This window comes from Diuraphis noxia, unplaced genomic scaffold (genome assembly GCF_037042655.1).
Source record: "Diuraphis noxia isolate RWA-SAM2 unplaced genomic scaffold, SU_Dnox_SAM2 contig0002, whole genome shotgun sequence".
Lineage (NCBI taxonomy): Eukaryota > Metazoa > Arthropoda > Insecta > Hemiptera > Aphididae > Diuraphis > Diuraphis noxia.
In genome coordinates, this window is record NW_028301712.1 from 11,251,043 (window position 1) to 11,271,481 (window position 20,439).

At 25.7% G+C, this 20,439-nt stretch overlaps 2 protein-coding genes and 1 long non-coding RNA gene across 5 annotated transcripts; 2 read left to right on the top strand and 1 right to left on the bottom strand.

Moving 5' to 3' along the window:
* Positions 1–70: 70 nt before the first annotated feature.
* LOC107171290 (ankyrin repeat and IBR domain-containing protein 1-like) lies at positions 71–14,359 on the bottom strand. 3 transcript variants are annotated; one of them, XM_089218649.1, is made up of 23 exons: positions 14,344–14,359; positions 13,999–14,284; positions 10,558–10,731; positions 10,367–10,485; positions 10,092–10,299; positions 9,844–10,026; positions 9,544–9,721; positions 9,295–9,473; positions 8,230–8,463; positions 8,005–8,150; positions 7,691–7,910; positions 7,354–7,488; positions 4,682–4,841; positions 4,483–4,619; positions 4,079–4,315; positions 3,888–4,022; positions 3,667–3,823; positions 3,468–3,576; positions 3,350–3,390; positions 3,088–3,277; positions 2,834–3,010; positions 2,565–2,769; positions 71–2,505 (listed from the first exon to the last, which is right to left on the bottom strand). In XM_089218649.1, the coding sequence occupies exons 3-23, from the start codon at positions 10,621–10,623 to the stop codon at positions 1,846–1,848; spliced, it is 3,876 nt and encodes a 1,291-aa protein (XP_089074775.1). In that variant the 5' UTR covers positions 10,624–10,731; positions 13,999–14,284; positions 14,344–14,359; the 3' UTR covers positions 71–1,845. The 3 variants fall into 3 exon arrangements, with proteins under 3 accessions (XP_089074775.1, XP_089074776.1, XP_089074774.1); XM_089218650.1 differs by lacking the exon at positions 14,344–14,359 and having other exon boundaries at positions 3,088–3,274; positions 13,999–14,329; XM_089218648.1 differs by lacking the exon at positions 14,344–14,359 and having other exon boundaries at positions 13,999–14,329.
* Positions 11,964–14,027, top strand: LOC149058101 (uncharacterized). The gene is made up of 3 exons (XR_016190124.1): positions 11,964–12,239; positions 12,441–12,597; positions 13,641–14,027. It is a non-coding gene; the product is annotated as an uncharacterized LOC149058101 (long non-coding RNA).
* A 362-nt stretch (positions 14,360–14,721) lies between the features above and the next one.
* Positions 14,722–17,424, top strand: LOC107171291 (trafficking protein particle complex subunit 2-like protein). The gene is made up of 5 exons (XM_089220767.1): positions 14,722–15,190; positions 15,441–15,604; positions 16,462–16,549; positions 16,729–16,808; positions 17,243–17,424. The coding sequence occupies exons 1-5, from the start codon at positions 15,158–15,160 to the stop codon at positions 17,286–17,288; spliced, it is 411 nt and encodes a 136-aa protein (XP_089076893.1). The 5' UTR covers positions 14,722–15,157; the 3' UTR covers positions 17,289–17,424.
* The last annotated feature ends 3,015 nt before the right edge of the window (positions 17,425–20,439 follow it).

The following is a 20,439-nucleotide window of genomic DNA, read 5'->3' on the forward strand; positions in this document are numbered from 1 at the left end:
GTTTATACACACATACATAAAAACAATTTATGCAATTTAAAAAAAAAAAAAAAAAAAACGACAATATAAATAAAATGCACATTATGAACAATTATATTATTAACTCCATAGTTAGCTATGTTTTATGTCCAAATCAAAGGATACAATTTATATAAAATATATTTACAAATAATTAAGTACATTTGTTGTTGTTTATACAATAAAACAGGGGTTTTCAATCTATGAGTGCAGCTGTCATTATTATTAAAGGAGGAGTCGTGTCCCCAGTAAATAATGTAAATTTGTAAATTTTATTTATATCATTATTTGCATGGGAACAATTTTTAAAAAAAAAAACTGAAGGGCCATATACCCAAAAAGGTTGAAAACCTCTGAAATAGAATTATATTCTTGAAGTCTTTCCTAATGTCATGAATAAATTTAATAAGAGGTTCTTAATTTATTTGTCATTATTATAAATATATAAAATATTGCCTCCTACTATCCTATTAATAACTTCTTTAAATGATAAAATTGATTGAAGTAAGATAATTGTACTGTTAAAAAAAAATGTATCAATTATTTTGATGAAAATCCTCAAAAAAATATATTCTATACGCTATGGCTTATTATTTAGTGATTCTTGGCACAATTATGTTATCTAAATTACAAACAATGACAAGATTCTTTTTTGAAGTTTAACTACAAATATAAATTAAATATTTTTTGAAATCAAAGAAGGCTACAAAGGAAAATCTTATTTAATTTTGTTGATGACACATAAAACTTATGTCCTATATAGTATATCACATCTTATAAATAATAATTAATTTAAAACTAAAAGACTTGGACAACTAGACCGAACAATTTTAATACAACATAAATGTATTTAAAAATATACTTGAATTATACTCATGCATAATTATAGAAAATATTTTAACATTCAAACATATCAATAATAAACTTAACATAATGTTACTGGAAAGTTATAACAGTGATCATATTGCAATGGGAGAATAGTTATATTTAAAGTATATTTATTAAATACATTTGTGTGGCAAAATTACAACAATTGTTCAAAAAAATGTAAGTAAGGTTATATAATATTTACTATAAATGTTTTCAGACTTTATTACAATGGCATTAAGATAGGGGCAAGGGTTGCAAAAAACTAAATTTAACACTTATATAAAAAAAAAAGAATGAATAATAAAAAAATTAACATTTCAAATCAAAAATTTGATTACATGAAAGTTGTTCTTTATAAAGGAATTATGGAATGTTTAAGAGAAAAAAACTAAAATGTTTTATACATTTTCGTGTATTTTTCTTATGTATATAAAATTATAAGCAATATAATTCTTATTATAGAGACGATAATAACCAACTAAAAAAAGTATTTTATGCATTGAATTATGTTAAATTTGATCAATATTATACTTAATTTAATAAAAAAAAGATGATTTAAATAAAGTATAAAATCTAATAATTAGATACTTGATATTTTGCAACCCATTTAGGAACTGTTGATAACTAAAAGGTATGAAAAAAAGAGTAAAGTTTTTGGCATATTTTTTTTCTTAAAAACTATATTTTTATTTGTATAGCATAGACTAGAAAATTTAAGTCTTCAGAAAATTGTTTGTGTTGTATCTTGTATAATAAGAAAGTTATATGGAGATTAAGTTGAACAACCTTTGCTTAGAATAAATCAACTTATTTTAAATAAATACATGAGGAATACTCATAAATAATTGGTAATTTATTGTATACCAAAAATAAAATAAAAATAGCCTTTACAGAGACTTGTATGTAAATAAAATATTAATTATTATAATGTACCTACATAAATTATAAACATGGCATTTAATGTTGTTCGTGCTTACGCCTCTTGAGAAATAAAGCTTCATGAAAATCGTCTGAGCTTAACTTGTTTCTATCGATATGTAATGTTGAAAATAACTCACCATCAGTCATTGATTTTGGAAATGTAAACACACATCTACTTTTGTCGGCCATATTAGCTGAAGCACACATCCTATCTTCACTAAACAAAGTTTGATAGGAATGCGCTTTATTTGTATGGACAACATTGCATTCTTTGCATGAAGTCAAATTGTCAGCTGATGTACCTTTGTAAAGTGGCTTTAACATGAACTTTGGTACTGTTAAGCTTGCTGACCTTAGTTGACGACCTGATACTGGTGACTTTGTTTCTGGTGTACGATTTATAGATACACCCGATATGAAGAGTGTTGGTGACTTTGGAATACCTGTATCTGATTCTATATCAGCGGATATATCGTTATCAGCACTGTCTTCAGAATGACTGCTGAACTTTTCAATTCTAATATTCAGTTCAGGTTTGATAGGTAGTTCATCAGGAGTTTTTGATTCCTTCTCTAATGTTTCATCTGATGTGTCCAGGGCAGCAGTTTTTCCAATTTTACTTAAACGTTTGGGCAATGTGATGCTAGTGGGTTTAGATGAGTTTTGCCAATATAGTTGAGCCAAGATATTGCACAGCTACAGAAAATAAATAAAATTAGTAAAATGTAACGCAATAATAATCATATTACATATACTTTTTTGTCTGAACTTATAGGAGCAGCAATGTTGCTGTCATCCAACGAAGTGACTGCACGGCATTCACCATTGTTATTAATTTCCATAAGAATGGAGGCAGTTCTTCTGGGTAATACTTGAAAGCCGTGGTTTAGTTTTCCACGTTTTCTATCTATTTTATCTTGTCTGTCATCACTGTTCATATGATACACATTAACACAGTATCTAAGCAAAGAAATCAAGTTATAAACAACTTGTCTGAGAAATAAATTGCATACAACAAACAAACCTTCGGTTATTTTTGTACAAATCTCTACGTGAGAGTAGATCACCAAAAGACAATGATCGCCTAAGGTTTTTATTTTCCATACGACTGTATATGTCTTCACTAAAATCTAAATAATAACTATTTTTGTGCAAATCACCTACTTTAAATACACCATCATCAAGTTTTATACCACTACATCTGAAAAAAATTGTTTAGCTAAAATGTATAATTTTGTACACCATAAATTGAGTTCAATCATTAAACAAATATATTACTTGGGTAAGACAATCGGAATATCTGTTTTTAAAAGAGTATTCTCTGGAATATTTTTTGAAAGTAAATTTGTTTCATTTTCGTCAGTAGATTTTGATGAATTTCTGGATTTAGCCATTGCAATTTCATCTAAAGACAACTGTAAAGCCATTTGCAATTGCTGGTCGTCATCATTTGAATCATCAACAACTTCTTAAAAATTATATATGAATAAAAAATGATGAATTGTTTTTTCAATAAAACTAGGTTAAAATTATTATTCACCTGAATAGTTTTTGCTACAACTAGCTTCTTCAATCTCTGATCTATAGACAAATATTAATTTTAATAACAATAGTTATAATTTATAATTAATCAACATAATTAAAAAATGATAATGTACTTTTTCTTTAGTTGAACATCTTTTATCATTTGAAGTCTAGACATTTCAAGTGCAACAATAAGGTCCATAGCAAAAGTACCAACAATACTTGTGCGCTTTTCCTTTTTTCCTATAAAAATAATTAGTAGATAAGTAGTTTAATCCAGAATTATTTTTATTATTACATCAATTAAGTAGCAAATACATTTATTTTACTTACGCTCTTCTAACAAAGTTTTGTGAGTATTTTTGCATCTTAAGCTACAGTATTCATGGAACTTAGATGTTCTAGGATTCCTCACTCTTGCTTTTTTACAGTGTTCCATTTTACATTGGCCAAACACACTTACAGCTAGAGCTCGATCCAATTCAGTTTCCTTGTTTTAATAATTACAAATAATCAAATGACATTTAAATACAAACTAATCTTAATTTTCTAACCTCTTCTTCATCTGAACAACTTTCAGGCCAATCTAATATAGCGGTTAGGTTACGATGTCTTCCTTTTGAATCTACAATCCATGGGTTATCTGGATCAATTTGAATTGAATCTCCAATTGCTTTCTTTAATAAATCCTAGAAATCATTTTGTTTATTTATCAAACCTTTACTTCTGGGATTTTTATACTCACTTTAGCAGTAGCATTTATATGCTTTTGAGACATGGTGGTTGATTTTGGTTTGATAACATTTGGTGGAATAGAAGGCATGCTTTTTAAGGATATAGATCCATCTGATATGGCATTAATAAATTCATGGCGTTTTCGTCTTAATATACTAGTAGTATTAATAATGGCACTTCTTGGATTACATAAATATTGTCTTAAAACCATTCCGGATAATTTTTCAGTAACTTCCTCAACTTCATTCTAAAGCATAAATTAGATATATTTTAAGGAAATTGCAAATCTGATGATTTTAAATACTAAAAACTAAAAAGTATAAAAAAAAATTTTAAATTGAATATTTTTTTAATAATTAGTTAATTTTAAGTTTTAAACCAATTAATTAATAACAAAAATTCTTTAAAATGTACCTGCATAAACTCCAAAATATTTCTATTATATGCACTATACAGCATATAAAACCCATACACATACGATGCACACAAAACCCGTTTGGCTTTCTGCACTTCAACAACTGCATCTTCTACAAATTTTGTGCGTTCGTCATCTATATGAATAAGAATTTCGAGTTAATATTTTATTGAATACAGAATTTATTAATTTCTATACCTTCAGATATATTTAATGCAGCTGAAAGAGCTACTCTCCAATTTTTGACAATTTCTACAAACAGTTCTTCCATTGTACGAGTCACTTCGTGCTTTTTAAATTTAGTATAATAATGAAGAAATTTGCTTAATTCCAAACTTTGCTTATTCTTTTGTTGAGCCTATGAACAATGATTACAATTTCATATTAAATATTAAATAATTGATAAATAGTTTTAAATAGTTAACTTGTATGTAAATATAAAAGGTATTACAAATGTAGTTTTTATTATAGGTTGTTAGTAGTGAACATTTTGACATGTAAAGAACGGTATTATAGTTTTATTTAAAAATTTAAAATTTGAATTCTTGGGATTTCCAAATTTTCTTCTATAAATACTTTATAACAAGACTATTAAATGTTAATCAGTTGCTTGATATTAGCAAGTCTTAGCAGTTTATTAGACTGCCATTAAACAACTATCGTAAAGTTTTTTACTATACTTACATTTAATTTTGTTGATATATCAAGTCGCCATGCAGATAAATAGGCATAAGGATCATCAAATATTATGAGTAGATCCCCCCTCAACCCTCGTCCTTTTGACAATTTATGTTAATAACATTAATTTGAATAAAAATTTGTGCATAATATGCATCTTTAATAATTTTAAATTTCTATAATAACTAATGAGGAACTTAGTATTTGATTTTTAAAGTTTTTTGACCAAACCAAGTTTTGTAACATATAGGGAAATAAACTAAAAAATTTCAAATTTCAAACTTCAATAGGTATATAATATAATCTACAGTGAGTGTAAAAAGTATTCGTACACTCCGTATTTTTGAATAAATACACACTTTTCTTTATAATATTTTATTTTTATCAATAAACCAACATTCACATAGTAATTGATAAATGTATTACTAAAAAAAATCATGACGACAGTAATAATCATAATAATAACAATAATAAATATAACTGCATTAAATATTCGTACACTTCAATTTTAGTGATAGAAAGGCCTATTTACTCAGAATAATATTATTAGAAAACGATAAGATAAACGTTTACCCATTATGATTACCCCCAATTCCAATTCAGTTTGCTTCGAAATATTGTTGGAATATCATTCTATTACGAGATGGGTAAAAAAAAATGTGAAATAAATAAAACTGAACGTGAACTGATTTTGAGATTCCATAATCAGTGCCAATCATTACGTCAAAAATTGTCAATAGAGCTCATAGTACTGTAAAAGATGTGATAGATCGATTCAGTGAGCGTAAAAGTCATGAAAATAAGCGACGGCCTGGTCGGCCACAAAAACTTTTGGACCATGACAAACGTATAGTCATACGAACAGTTAAGATGGATCCAAAAATTAACGCTCCTAAAATAGCACAAAATATTACAAATTTTTCAGGAGTACATGTTAGTGAAAGTACAATTAGAAATTGTTTGAAAAACAGTGGTTACCATTGTTGAATAACTCGTCGAAAATATTTTGTAAATAAAAAAAATAGACAAAAGAGGCTTGCTTTTGCTAGTGGCAACTTACATCGCTCTATTAATTTTTGAAACAGAGTAATATTTACAGACGAAAGTAAATTTAATATTTTTGGCTCAGATAGAAGACGTTTTGTGTGGAGAAAATCAAATGCAGAAATGGAACCAAAGAATTTACAACCTATAGTTAAATACGGAGGAGGTTCCGTAATGGTTTGGGGCTGTATGAGTGCTCAGGGTGTTGGAAACTTGCACTTTATTGACGGCATTATGAACCAAGACATATACATAAATATTTTGAAGTCACATCTTACAGCAAGTGCTGAAAAAATGGGCATCAAGGACAATTTTGTGTTTACATAGGATAATGATCCCAAGCACACTGCAAAAAAAGTCAAGGCTTGGTGGTCTAAAAATGTAACAGAATACCTTGTTACACCACCACAATTTCCGGACATTAATCCTATTGAGAATTTGTAGACCATTTGGACAAAAAAATTCGAAAGCATAATATTTTAAACAAAGTAACTCTAAAAAACGCTCTAAAAGAGGAATGGAATAAAATAACTGTAGAAACAACATCTCATCTGGTTGATTCAATGTCTAGGAGACTGAAGGCTATATTAAGGTCCAAAGGCTACCCTACAAAATATTAAACAGAATTATGTAATGATTTAAAAATATTCATTTAGTAAAAATTATTGGGTGTACGAATATTTATTGTAGTAATATTTATTATTATTATGATTATTACTGTCGACATGATTTTTTTTTGTAATACATTTAGTAATATATCATTTACTATGTTAATGTTGGTTTATTGATAAAAATAAAATATAATAAAGAAAAGTGTATATTTATTCAAAAATACAGAGTATACCAATACTTTTTACACTCACTGGATATTATATAACTGAAAAGGCGTCAGAATATTTTGAAAATATTATATCATGTACAAATAGAAAGTGGTAATTTAAATTTTTAACAGTTGAGGAAAATGTAAAATATCTACAGTTATTAGTTTTTAAATCATAAGAAAATATAAAAAATCTATTCATTACTTTAAGTTTTGAAAATTTTAAATATCGTATTTTATTATTGTTTAAGATATTAAAACACATTTTTTACTTAAATAAAAAAATAATTCACGATTTTCAAAATAATACTTCTATATTAGTACTTACTTCTTTTACAAGAAGGCCACGTTTTTCATCAGCTTTACAAACAGCATTCATACGATTACAACGAAAGAAACCGCCAGTAGCTGAACCATGTTTTTTCCAGCTTTCTTGACATATCCAACAAAATTCAAACTTACACTAAAATAAAAAATAAATTTTTAATAGCAACTTTGAATTATTGTAACATGCAAAATTATTTTAATTAAAAATTTGTGAATGTAATGTTTTTTTTTTTTTTAATTAAGTTTTCAAATTAAAAATTACAATATATACCTTACATAAAAATGTAATATTTGTTTTATATTCAATAAAAATTATAGTGAGTATTGAAGAAAATTACCTTTGAACATTTCATATGATTACAGCCTTCATTTTTCTGTATAGGTGAGTTGCAATTTGGACAGGGTTTTGAGTTTGTGACCAACCACAAACTATTAGCTGCTTCTTCATACTCTGCAGTTGTCTCGCGTATCTTATCTGGTTTAACTTCAGATATTTTAGTCATCCACTGAGACCATTGTTGACAGCTGCATGGAGTATGAGCATCACCCATACACTCCCTAATGAATAATTAATGCATAACAGTACAAACTAATGCTTAAAAATAAAAACAAAAATGTTTAATTATTACTAATAGCAGCTTTCAAAACATACCAACAAAAATAATGGCCTCTGCCACAATCAACAGAACGAGCAATCTTAGAATTAGGCTTTGGTTTTCTAGAGATTGGTAGGCGAACAGCAAGTCCACAATTTGGAACAGGACACCATTTAATGGACCGGTTACTTTCAACAAAAGACTAAAATATATTTTGAGTTGAATTTTATAAATTTTATAAATTAAAATAATGAATACATATTTCTATAAGCCCTAATTACTTCAATATTAAGATCAAAATATCTCCGAGCCATTTCAGGACTAACAACATTTTCAATAAGTTCAGTTGGAACTAAAATATGGCAGTGTAAAGCTGGGCAAAAAATGTTGCTAGATTCTTTTCTTTTAATTTTGTAAGTTAAGTATTGTTTCCAACATGAATTACAAAATTTATGTTCACAACACAATTTAATTGAACAATCAGATAATGGCAGTTCATTCAAGCAAATATCACACTGAAAAATATATAATCATTTGTAAATAATTTAAATATTAACCAAGCATTTAAAGTAAATAGGATTTTCAGTAAATTTAAATTAACATAGTACACTAAACATTGTTAATCAGAAGTAGAAACATGTTTAAAAAGTTATGTATTTGAAAGTCATATATCTTATTCATAAAGTATTAATTAAAGTAAATGGAATATATATAATCTACACACATACTACTATTTTTCAGAGAGCAGGTTCATGAAAAAAATTAACTTGAATTAGTTAAGACAGTAATGAATTCAACATAATGAATCGGAGGGGGGGGGGGGGTTGCATCCTTTTATAAGATCTATACCACAGTTTTATTCCACATTCAGAAAAATTCAAAATATTTTTAAATTATAGTGATAAAAAAAAATATTTTATTAACTACATGATAAAATCAATGATTTTAGTCATAAAAATTACACCATTGAGGCACTGACCACTATCAATCAACAGCACACACCAGTCTTGGATTGTCACCCTCCCCTGGAGAACACGTAAGACGTAAAATTAATTAAAAAAGAAACAATTTAGATTTTTTTATTGATAGGATAGGGAGTTGTGTGGCAATTTCTATAGCAATAGTATATTGTATATTTTTAATTGTACACTTTAAAAATAACTTTGTTGTTCTCCCCCCCCCCACAGTTGTAAAAATTCTGGCTGGGTCACTGAACCATTGTTCAATAATCATTAATTATAATTAATGAAATATAATTATAATAAATAATAATTTAATAATTAATAACCTGTAACTAATTTTCCTAGTAACTAAATTTAAATACAGTTTTAAATCATATAACTTACAATAGTTTGATCATTAACATTAAGTTGAGCTTCTTCATTTAAATTTGTCTGTTGTAATAATCCATTCAAATAAAACTTTTTGGTTGACTGCACAGACATGGGTACCTGTACACCAGCAATTTGACAACATTTGTCTGGGTCACGAACCCACCGTTCTAGTAAAATCTCTCTAGACCATTCTACAACATTAAAGAAATATTTGAGTAAAGCTAACATGATGTATTTTTAGTTAGATAATGAAAATTTTACCGTTATTTCTAAGCAATGCTTCAGCAGTAAATAATGGCAAATTTAACATATCAGCAGTTTCTACCAATAACTGATCTTTTGCTTCTTGTAAGTCTTGTGTGCGCAACCCAGCATACGTTTCCTCCTCTCCGAAATCATAATCATCCACAACAGTGAATATGTCTTTTAGGTCTTCACCCTTATTTAAAAAAATATACAGATTTCAATATATTTATTTTATTTTATATTATCTGGTTATCGGATGCCATCCTAAATATTTTAATAATTATAAGGTATGAAAAAATAACAAAAAAAACTTACAAAAACCATTCGAGACTCTAATTTACGAGCTAAGGTTTCATATCCATTTTTCACAGCCAAATCACAAGCAGTCTCTTTTTGGTTATTAGTCTTGAATATTGGGGCTCCTCCGTGAGAAAGCATCAAATCAACACAGTACTGTAAACCTGAAGCCGCTGCCAGATGTAACGCAGTGTTTCCATCCTATTAAAGTTGTGATTAATTTTAATATATTAAGAGATTATTATATTTATTTTTAATTAAATTACATTATTTTGAACACTCAGTCGTATTTTCTCTCTCCTTCCATCTGATAACTCTACCCCTTGCCAGTTTAATAATATTGTTACACAGGCAGCACGGCGTTCTTGTGCAGAGTAAGGGCTTTGTGGAGGAAGAGAACAAACTGCATGAAGTGCTGTTTCATTAGAATTATTCTTTTTATTTGGATTTCCATTATGTTCATTTAAGAAAGCCCTATAATTCATTAATAAATATTTATTATTACATAGACAATAATTTAATTAATACAGAAAAAATTTACCTTAGTAAGTGTTTCATTCCATGTTTTGCTGCATAATGTAAAAGAGTATTATTGTTATGACTATCTCCATAGCTCCAATTTGGATCTAGAGTTTTAAGTTCTGGAGAGTTTGAATACATCTACAAAATAAAATAATTTAAAATGATATAGGTACTAACCACTTTTTTTTCCATAAAATGTTTAATATTTACCCGCATAGCAGCATATTCATCCCCTCGTTGTAGATGTTTTTTGAATTTGGTAGATGTACCACCCATTTTGTTTTTCTTTTTTTTATAGAATATAACATATCTATTTGCTTTCAAATATTCATGCTTTTTTTTTTTTATATTACATTTTTCATGATTCTCATTCTTATATCAACACTAAAATTATAAAACCATTATAAATTAAGTACAACATTTATAAACATTGGTCAATAACTAATAATATTATTAAATAAATTTAATTTACATATTCAGTTAACATATAAATAACAATAAAAAAATATGTATAGGTACCTATTATATTACGTTTTTTTTATTACAATGCAATTGTGGATCATGTAAGAAAGTAAATGTAGATAACCTCTTTTGATAATTTATATGTGTGCATATAAATAATAATAATGGTTTATAGCATTTAGTATGTAAACAGTAGAGTATATTATTATTATCTAATTAGTACTTATCCAATACATTCAGAAAACTCGACACAATTATACAAATACAGCATATAATAAAAATAAATATCTCATTTACTTTTGAACAAAATTATTATTGAAGAAAATATAAAAAGCAAGAAATAATCTAATATTTAACACTGAAATATTCAAGTCAATAATTATAACAAATAAGTCTTCAATATTTATACAACTATTAAATGTAATGAAATAACAACATTATACCCATAATAATCATACCAAGCAGAAAAAAAAATACTCTTTTATTGTATTATCTTTTGTTAACCATATAGATAAATAAAAACTGTTAATAGCATATGAAATTTACAAATTGTATCTAAGAGTAAATTAAACTTTATAATTTTAAAACAAATTTTGGGTTTAGTTTTGTATTACTTTAAAATACATTTTTTAACCAAACATAATAAGCCAGATCTTTGTAAAACTAAAAAAATATAAATTTATTTTCTTTAAGTATTTAATTACTATTTATTTATTTAACCTGAAAATTTTTTAATTATTTATTTAAGTAGGAATTACAAAAATGCATTTTTTATGTTTTGCTAAAAAAATTATTTGATCATAATTATTTCACACTCATCACTCAAACTCTAGTGTTTTTAACTTATTTTTAATAAATACACTACATTAAGTATGTGTAATAAATACAAATAAATTGGCTTAACCAACAAATTAGGTATTAAAAAATACAAAATGTCATATATATATAACTTTCAAAATGTACACAATAAACAGACATTCTCTGAAAAAAATAAAAAGATTAATTTATTCAAATGCCTATTGTTATCTTTCAATGTAATTAAACATAATTTTCTCATGTAACATGCTTCAACCTAACAAACACATTATAAAGTAATTATATATGTATTAGAAAAAAATATGAATATTGGTCATATTATAGGTTAAATTGTTTAAAAAATATTCAATATTAACGAAGCGTATAAAAGGAAAGTACAATAAAAAAACAATCCTTGACATTGCAATTTCTGCAGTTCTTAAGTATCCATTGTGATTTAGTATGTATGCAGATACTATATAATATCTGTGGTTTTCATGGTTTAATAAACATTGAATCTAAGGCATACAAAGCAATTTCCTTTTTTAACTTGACTACATTGTATTGTAACTATAGACTTTAGTAATCGAGTACTTAACATTTAGAAAGGATATATTATGATGGGCATTAAAAAGGTAAATATTAAAATTATATTTTATTTTATTTTATTAAATCATGTAGAACTTGACAAAAATATCTGATACAACATACATACCTTAAAATAATTTTCCTATATTTTTTACTAATTTCAATTAGCATCAATAAAAAAATTTTTTAAATCACAAATTACCACTAGACGATTAAAAATTAAAAATTGTTTTTATATTTTTTTACAGGTTTTTTACTTTATTATTTTAATTTTATCAATCACAAACAGTTTTGGGGAAAATGATTACACACCAACCCAAAGCATTGAAGATACAGCTGATGATGAGCCGATTTATAGCAATCATAAATACTTTGATGAAGATTCAATGGGTTCTATACAGAAATGTAATTAATCTATAATTACAATAATATTATAATTACTTAATTATTAAGATGTTGACTGCATTCCAACACCAATTCGCTTAATAAGTATCGTTCAGCAATAAAGTCAAAGCCACTTGGTACCAAATAAACATTTTAAATACATTTTTTATTATTTTGTACATGCTGCTGAGTTATTTGATCATTTTATTAAATACATAGTTGAATAGTTAACTTGAAACTCAAGCGACTGGTCAAAAAGTCTGAGTTATGTATAATACAATAATAGGAAATTATATGAACCATAATTAGTTTGAGGTATTAACGATTTTAATTAAATCAAGTTTGACTGTATTTATACACTGTTCATAAATATAACCATATATTATATAGGTACTATAATACATATAAAATATACCATATACTATTTATCGAAAAGATGAACATGAATATTCATTATGCTTAAAACAAGTATTTTACTTAGTACTTAATTTATTCTAGATTTAAAGGAAAATATTCTTTATTTTATTTATTTGATAATTTAAAAGTATTATTACTGTTATTAGGTACAATCTACACAATTTTTATAAGATTTTAAAAATAATCTTTGACAATGTAATGAGTGAAATTATAGATTTACATATATTAAAAATAATATAGGTGGTTTTATAGTGATAAATATGCATAAAGTAAAAATTAGAAATGTATCGCAAGGATCTGTTCTGTTTGGTTTTAAATTTTTAGTACAAAATATATAAGACTGTGAAAGGTAGTATTTTTTTTTTTAATACGGCATACCTAGTAGAACTGAGTAGTTTATAGCACCACTCAATATAAACAATGTACCCACCAACTTATACATGTATAAAATGTGAAACTAAAATACAATTAAATTAGATTTTTTACCTATATTAGTGATTTCTTACTCAAGCAAACTCAATAATTTTATATTTCATTACCCTATACTTATTGAGAATTATTTGAATAGATTCTACTAACATATTTTTAAAGAAGAATAATAATGATGTTAGTGATAACATAGTGAATTTTTTTTATTGTTCTATTAGACGAACCAGGAAGAGTTCAAATCAAAGTCTATAGGGGGCCAGACATAAATGAAAACGATGAATCATATGCAGCGCATGGATTTTGGGTTAAACAACCATCAGAAGATTATTAGTGAAGACTATTGTATTTTTAATGTGGATAGTATTTATTATAATATTATTTTTTATATTTGTATTGATAAATGTACCTACACAATTGGTGAAACTTGTCAAAGTAAAGAGCTTGTGATCCAATTACTACACCTAAGCAAAATGTTTATTACACCAAGAATAGCATTAAGCAATACACATAGCAATTAGTGTTTATTTTAGTTAATGTATTTATAGGCTATATTACATTTATTTAGTATATACTCACAATAAACTCGTAACTGGGAGTTTATACAATGGCTGTGTTATTATATTGGACTGAGTAACTAATATATTTAAAACTTGACTGTACATTTTCGTAAAATGGAAGCAAAAGTATGATACGCATGTCGTCGAGTTTTGGTCTTCATTCTGCTTGTTTCCATTCTCGATCAACAACGAGATGATTAGTCTCACAACATATTACTACTCCGCATGCTTAGCAAGGTTCAGTGTCTAGTATCTACTGAAATCAGACACCAGACATTCAGTTTCAACCAGCCTGAATCGGAATTCTAAAGACAACAAAATATTACTGCAACTCGTAATTATACATAATAATAAATAATAATACATTTTATCATAACAAAAACAAGAGATTGCGCCCGCGCGAAAATCCCTCTGGAACAATAAACACTCTATTGTCGATAATTTTATAATTTTTATTTAATAATAAGTATTAGGTATTAATTATTGTTTATTTATACCTGTAGTTATATTATAAGAATTTTACATATAAATATAATACATTTTGTTATATCTTTTAACTTTATTTATGTCATAAAAAAAAAAAAACATATTTATATTTTTATGGGCATGTTATTATCTTTTTAGTTCATGATATCCACAGAATATATATAGAATAAATTCTATATATTCCATATATCCGTGATGATAATATCTGTTCTGTTCTGTGATGAATGATAAATGATAATACTAAAAAGATAAGGGTGTCAGACTTCAAAATTTCAAATGCCAATACGTCATTCTCATTAATCAATAGTCATTAGTATTTAGTAATAAGTAATAGTAATGTCATTAGTTCATTACGTCAAGCAACTACAGAAGTACAGTCTATAGAGCACTGTACTACAATTAGTACAAATTCTGAGTGTTTTAGAGTACTAGAGGAATGACAAAAATAAAATAAATAGAATCATTCAAATTTAATGTTTTCTGTGCATGGATTGTTGAGAGCAAAAATCATTAATAAAGTACTAAGTAATACGTTTCCAAACTTTAAACTTTGTGTTTACTTTTATATTTTATGAGTTATTTAATTCATAATCTTAGCCCGTGAAAATATAGCAGCATAAAAATAATCTACTTGCATTAGTTTATGCACTCACCAATAAATATTACTCGAATAACTTTATTTATGATAAATCATGGCGTTGTGCGTAGCCGTAGTTAGCAAAGAGGTAAGCAAATGAAAAAAGATACTTTACAGATGTTGTGTTTTTTGAAATTACTTAGTTGATTTCATTGTTCATGGTACCTAAGTTTATGTTTTATTGATCATATATCTATCTTAATCTATTACAAAATATCTTGGATAGGTTACAAAATATTTAGAATATAGAACTGGTATCGATAAATATAATTTATAATTATTTAAATATAATCATAGCATAATTAATGAGACGTCAATATAAATTATGTTTATTTCAGAATGCGCCAAAATATGTAACTTCATTAAACCCTGAAGACGAACTACAAATTCAATATGAAATACATTCTTCAATTGACTTTGTGGAAGAAAAATTGAAAACTGGTAAAAAAGATATGCGTGATCTGTATTTAGGACTTTTGTACTCTACGGAAGATCATAAAATGTATCCTTTAATTTTTCAGACCTTTTGTCAAAAGAAACATAGGCATTAATGTAGTTTAGTTTCCATGTTAATTTTTAAATTTGTTTCTAAATTTAAACCACTCAATATAAAAATGGACGGTATCTTCTTTTACATTGGAAGTTTTGAATTTTATCAAAAATCTATGTTGGTATCCTTAATAAAAGTTTCAAAAAACCATTTTCTTCTTATTATTATTATTTTTTAATATGTTGTAATCGGTAAATTTTAATTTAATTTTCTATATATCGCTATTTAAGATAATACAATATATTTACAAAATTATTTATTTTTTTTAAACTAAACATTGCTATTGACTTGTGGATATTTTTTAGTTTATAGGAGTAGCTTACATGGTTATTATATATTATTAACCCACTTAATTTTGCTTTAAACGTTTTTTTTAAGGTTTACTCATCATACTGTAAATGATTTAAAAAACATTTTTTGGTTCATCTTTCAATGTAAAAGAGCAATGACTTTTTAAACCTTAAAGACTTAAAATGATTTTTTTGAAAAAATTGAAACATTTACATGTGGTTCTGAAATATATCTGTACCAACAGCATAATGTTGCTAGTGTGTAATTTCTTTATAATATTTAGAATCTTTTATTTTTTTAGTATATCAAGAATGTCTTGGATTATCAAGTTAATTTAAGTTGATTAGCTCAATAAATATAATTTAGTTTCATATTATTTATATAAATGATTTTAATTAATATCAAAAATCAAATTTTATTTTTTCTTAATAAAACAATTTTGAGGATGTCCATTGTCAAGTAATTTTTTGTACATTATGAATTATGATTGTCAATTTTCTTTAACATTTAATCATCAGATATGGATATGTGACAAATACTAAAGTAAAATTTTTTGTTGTGATAGACTCTAGCAACTTGTTACTAAGAGATAATGAAATACGTTTTGTAAGTCAATGATAGTTATCTAAATTATTTCATTTTTTATTCTTTCAAATAACTACAAAATATTAATGTATTTTTATATTTATTGATATAGCTTCTAGTAATAACTATGATATATCAATAATTATTTTGACAGTTAATACAATATACAGTTTTTTATAAAATATATTATATAATTTCAGATGTTCCGAAAATTGCATACAGCTTATACCGATTTAATGTGTAATCCTTTTTATATTCCTGGAGAGTATATTACATCTGAGTAAGTATTTATAAAATAATATTACTCTGGATGATTCAATCTTTTTAATAATATTTTTATTACAACAATTTTGAAAAGTGAACCAACATTTTATAAATTTCCCGCTTTGGAATATAAAGCTAAACATGTCATTCTTAAGAACTAGAAACTTAAAAAAATTATAATTGTATAAATTAAGAAGTTATAAAAATAATAACTACTTTTTCAAAAATGTTGTAATGATTTAAAATTTTATTTTTGTAATAAATATTAAATTGGTTCATGTCAAAATTTTTATTACATACCTACTAAATGAATAATTACTATTGGAAACATCATCATCATTAATACATATATATATAAGTTTTGATTTTTAACTTCTATTGATCAAAATATTGAAAACTTTTATTTAAAATATGTAAAACAAAATAAATAATTTTAAATATTTTTTGCAGGAATTTCAACAAAGTTGCCAGAGGTATTTTAACTGGAAATTCATAAGTAGATAATATAATAATAATAATGTAATGTAATTTAATAAAAATATTTTTACATGGAGAAAATTACAAAAATGTATTTAATAATTTTATGGATATACATTCATATATTTCTAAATAAAAATAATTTAAAAATTAAATATTTCTATAATTCCCATGATTCATTTATTTATCTACATGAATACATGTAACATTCTAATGACATAACAAATTATAGTTCTTTCCTTTCTTTGTAGCTAACCTTTCCTATGTCGATTGTGATTTGTTTCATGTATTCCAATATTCCATCCTTGGTCTTCTTCTTCCAACATAATCTTCTACATTGCCTCCCATAACATTCTTCATTTGACTCTCATGGAGTAGTAGTGTCCTATGATTTTATCTTATATAGTCTTAATACCATTTTATAATTCACGTTTTTAATTTACTCTAGTCAATACTGTTTTATTTGTTACTCTTTCAGTTCATTAAATTTTAAGCATTTTTAGAATATTTGAAATACATGGTGTCTCGTGAGGATTTACCCATTGCAATATCTCAGGAAATAATGGAGATATCAAGATTTTAATTTTGTAATTAGACGCATAAGGATAAGAACTACAATTACTTCATTTTTAAATTCATTTTAATGTTTTAATTCCTTTAAAATCCTAATAAACTTTTCCGTGCCTGTCTTATAAACCACTCTAACCTCTAACTCTCTAATCCTTGCTCTAAACTCTGAATCCATTCCTGGAAGTCCACCTAGAAGGTTAAAGTGAAATTGGAACCGTGACCTGAAATAACTCTAACTCTCTAGCCCGCAAGTGTTGCCGCTGGGTGAATCCTCGAACATGCTTATTGTAAAATTTATTTATAGATTGTATGTATTAAAAATAAAAGTTAAAAAGTTTTTTTATATTTTGTTAAAAAATGAAAAAAATGTATTGTTTTATTTAATCATTTCCAAAAAAAAAAATAAAGATAGTCATTTCGTTGAGTTTATTTTTCTGAAAATATTGACGTTTCAAAAATGTATTTTCATTAATATTCTGATTATTAATATTTTTTCTAGTTTTGAAGAAATAAAATATGATTATAAATTTATAACTATATAGGCACACTGAAAGTGTTCGGCCGGTTGTACGAGAACGCGCGCGGGTCACATGTTAGGTAACTCTATAAGGTGTTAAATAACTCACAATTTTTCTTGAAACTAAAAAAAAAATAAAAATCAGAAAATTAATGAAAATAAAATTTTGAGACGTCAATATTTTCAGAAAAATAAACTACAAAATGCCTATAGTCAACTTTTTTAGAAATATCAAATAAAAAAATATATTATTTAACTTTTATACCAAAACATTAAAATAAATTAAAATATGAATAAAAAAAAAAAAAAATACCTTGGTAATTATACAATAATGTAGTTCTTATCCCTGTGATTCTTACTACAAAACCAGAATTTCGATATTTACATTATTTCGTGAGATATCGCAATGGGTAAATCCTCGATGGATATTCTGTGTATATTTTTAGTTTTTTACTGAAATTTATAATTATTAACATATGTTTTTTGAATATTTTATTAGAATGTAATGAGTTTAGTAAATATTATATAATAAGCATAGACGTGCGCAGACTTTTTGGCAGGGTGGACAAATTAATGATTATGATTAAGATACTTAAAGGGGGTACTTTTTTTTTTTATTTAAAAAAATTTGTGAGAACCATTAGTTTCGACAATTACAATAAACATATGAATATATAATATCTACTAAATTAGAAAAACATTATTTTTTTTTAAATTCAAATTATTCAACCAGGCTGGTGCCTGGTTGAATAAATTAAGGGTAGATAAAATAACAGATTGAAAATTGGAGGAAAGGTAGATTGTGGATTGGCTGGAATATTTAGAGAAGTGGTTCCCAACCTGGGGGTAATTACGCCCTAACGGTGAAAACACAATTTTTTGGGGGGTAAAAGTTAAACTATTTATTTGTTTTTTAAGTTCTTATTATCCATTTACACATGTGTATTATGACTAAATGAAATTGTAATAATATATATTTATTTATTTTTTACTCAATACTGGTAATCCACGGTGTCTGGACACCCCCCAAACCAAAAAAAAAATTAATCTTTAATTTTGATAAATTTTAAAGGGAATTTGACAAACAAAAATATGTGGTTCGTTTTGAACTATTTTAATATTATATAAAGTCCTAAACTAATTAGGAAAGAAAATAAATTTAGTTTTAAATAATGTACCTATTATCCTATTATATTTTTAATTATTTATAAAACTGTTATTCTTATAGCACCACTGGTATCGAATGTAACAAACAAAATATATAGTAATAATTATTAAATTATTGTGACCGATGATGATAACTATATAGGTACTAATGTATATTAATATGTTTAAATAATATTATGTTATTATTATCCTATTACAGTATACATGCAATTTATATTTTTATCTTGCGGCTCCGTGCCTTCATGTGTCTGTGTTACTTATTATAGAAGAGATTAAATGGTTTGGCTATGTTATCGATTCACAGAAATGAACAAATTACTACTGATGATGTTTTGAAGGAATTGAGCTTTAAAAAAAGGCGTCTTGAATTTTTTTATTTAAATTACTTTGTATGATAATTTTTAGTGTATTTATTATTTTCTATTTTCTATTTTAAAAATTATTATTATTTGCTTTTATTTTTATTTTTAAATTTTAAAACTATGTTTACAGTAGGTATTTTATACATGTATGATTTAAATTACATAAAAACTTACTTTTAATTAAATAAATAAAAAATGTTTCATTACAATATTTGATGAGTATATTATGAACTTGGTGGTAGTAAATGTAAAACAGAGAAATATTGCAACCAATTAACAAATAAGTAGGTATAATAGGTATATACTATATACCGATATTATCTGAACCCCCCCCCCCCAACCAAAAAAAAAAAAAACATACAAAATACGCCACTGGTCGGGGGGGTATTTGTTAATATCTAATCTGATTTATGGGTAATAGTCTCAAAAAGGTTGGGAACTGCTTATTTAGAGAATTAAGGCCGAGCTTAAATGAGTGCGAAGGTAAATCAAATTCACGGATTTTTAAATTTAGGTACATTTGATCACGTGAATCTTAATTATTCACATTCAAA

What these genes read in the sequence shown, in the direction of transcription:
- LOC107171290 (XM_089218649.1), bottom strand. Translation starts at nt 10,623, where the DNA reads ATGGGTGGTACATCTACCAAATTCAAAAAACATCTACAACGAGGGGAT. An exon ending in ATTTTGATCTTAATATTGAA is followed by an intron (nt 8,151 to 8,229) that starts GTAATTAGGGCT and finishes AATATATTTTAG; the next exon opens with TCTTTTGTTGAAAGTAACCG. An exon ending in ATTCCGATTGTCTTACCCAA is followed by an intron (nt 3,011 to 3,087) that starts GTAATATATTTG and finishes AATTTTTTTCAG; the next exon opens with ATGTAGTGGTATAAAACTTG.
- LOC107171291 (XM_089220767.1), top strand. Translation starts at nt 15,158, where the DNA reads ATGGCGTTGTGCGTAGCCGTAGTTAGCAAAGAG. An exon ending in TCTACGGAAGATCATAAAAT is followed by an intron (nt 15,605 to 16,461) that starts GTATCCTTTAAT and finishes TTTAATCATCAG; the next exon opens with ATATGGATATGTGACAAATA. An exon ending in GGAGAGTATATTACATCTGA is followed by an intron (nt 16,809 to 17,242) that starts GTAAGTATTTAT and finishes TATTTTTTGCAG; the next exon opens with GAATTTCAACAAAGTTGCCA.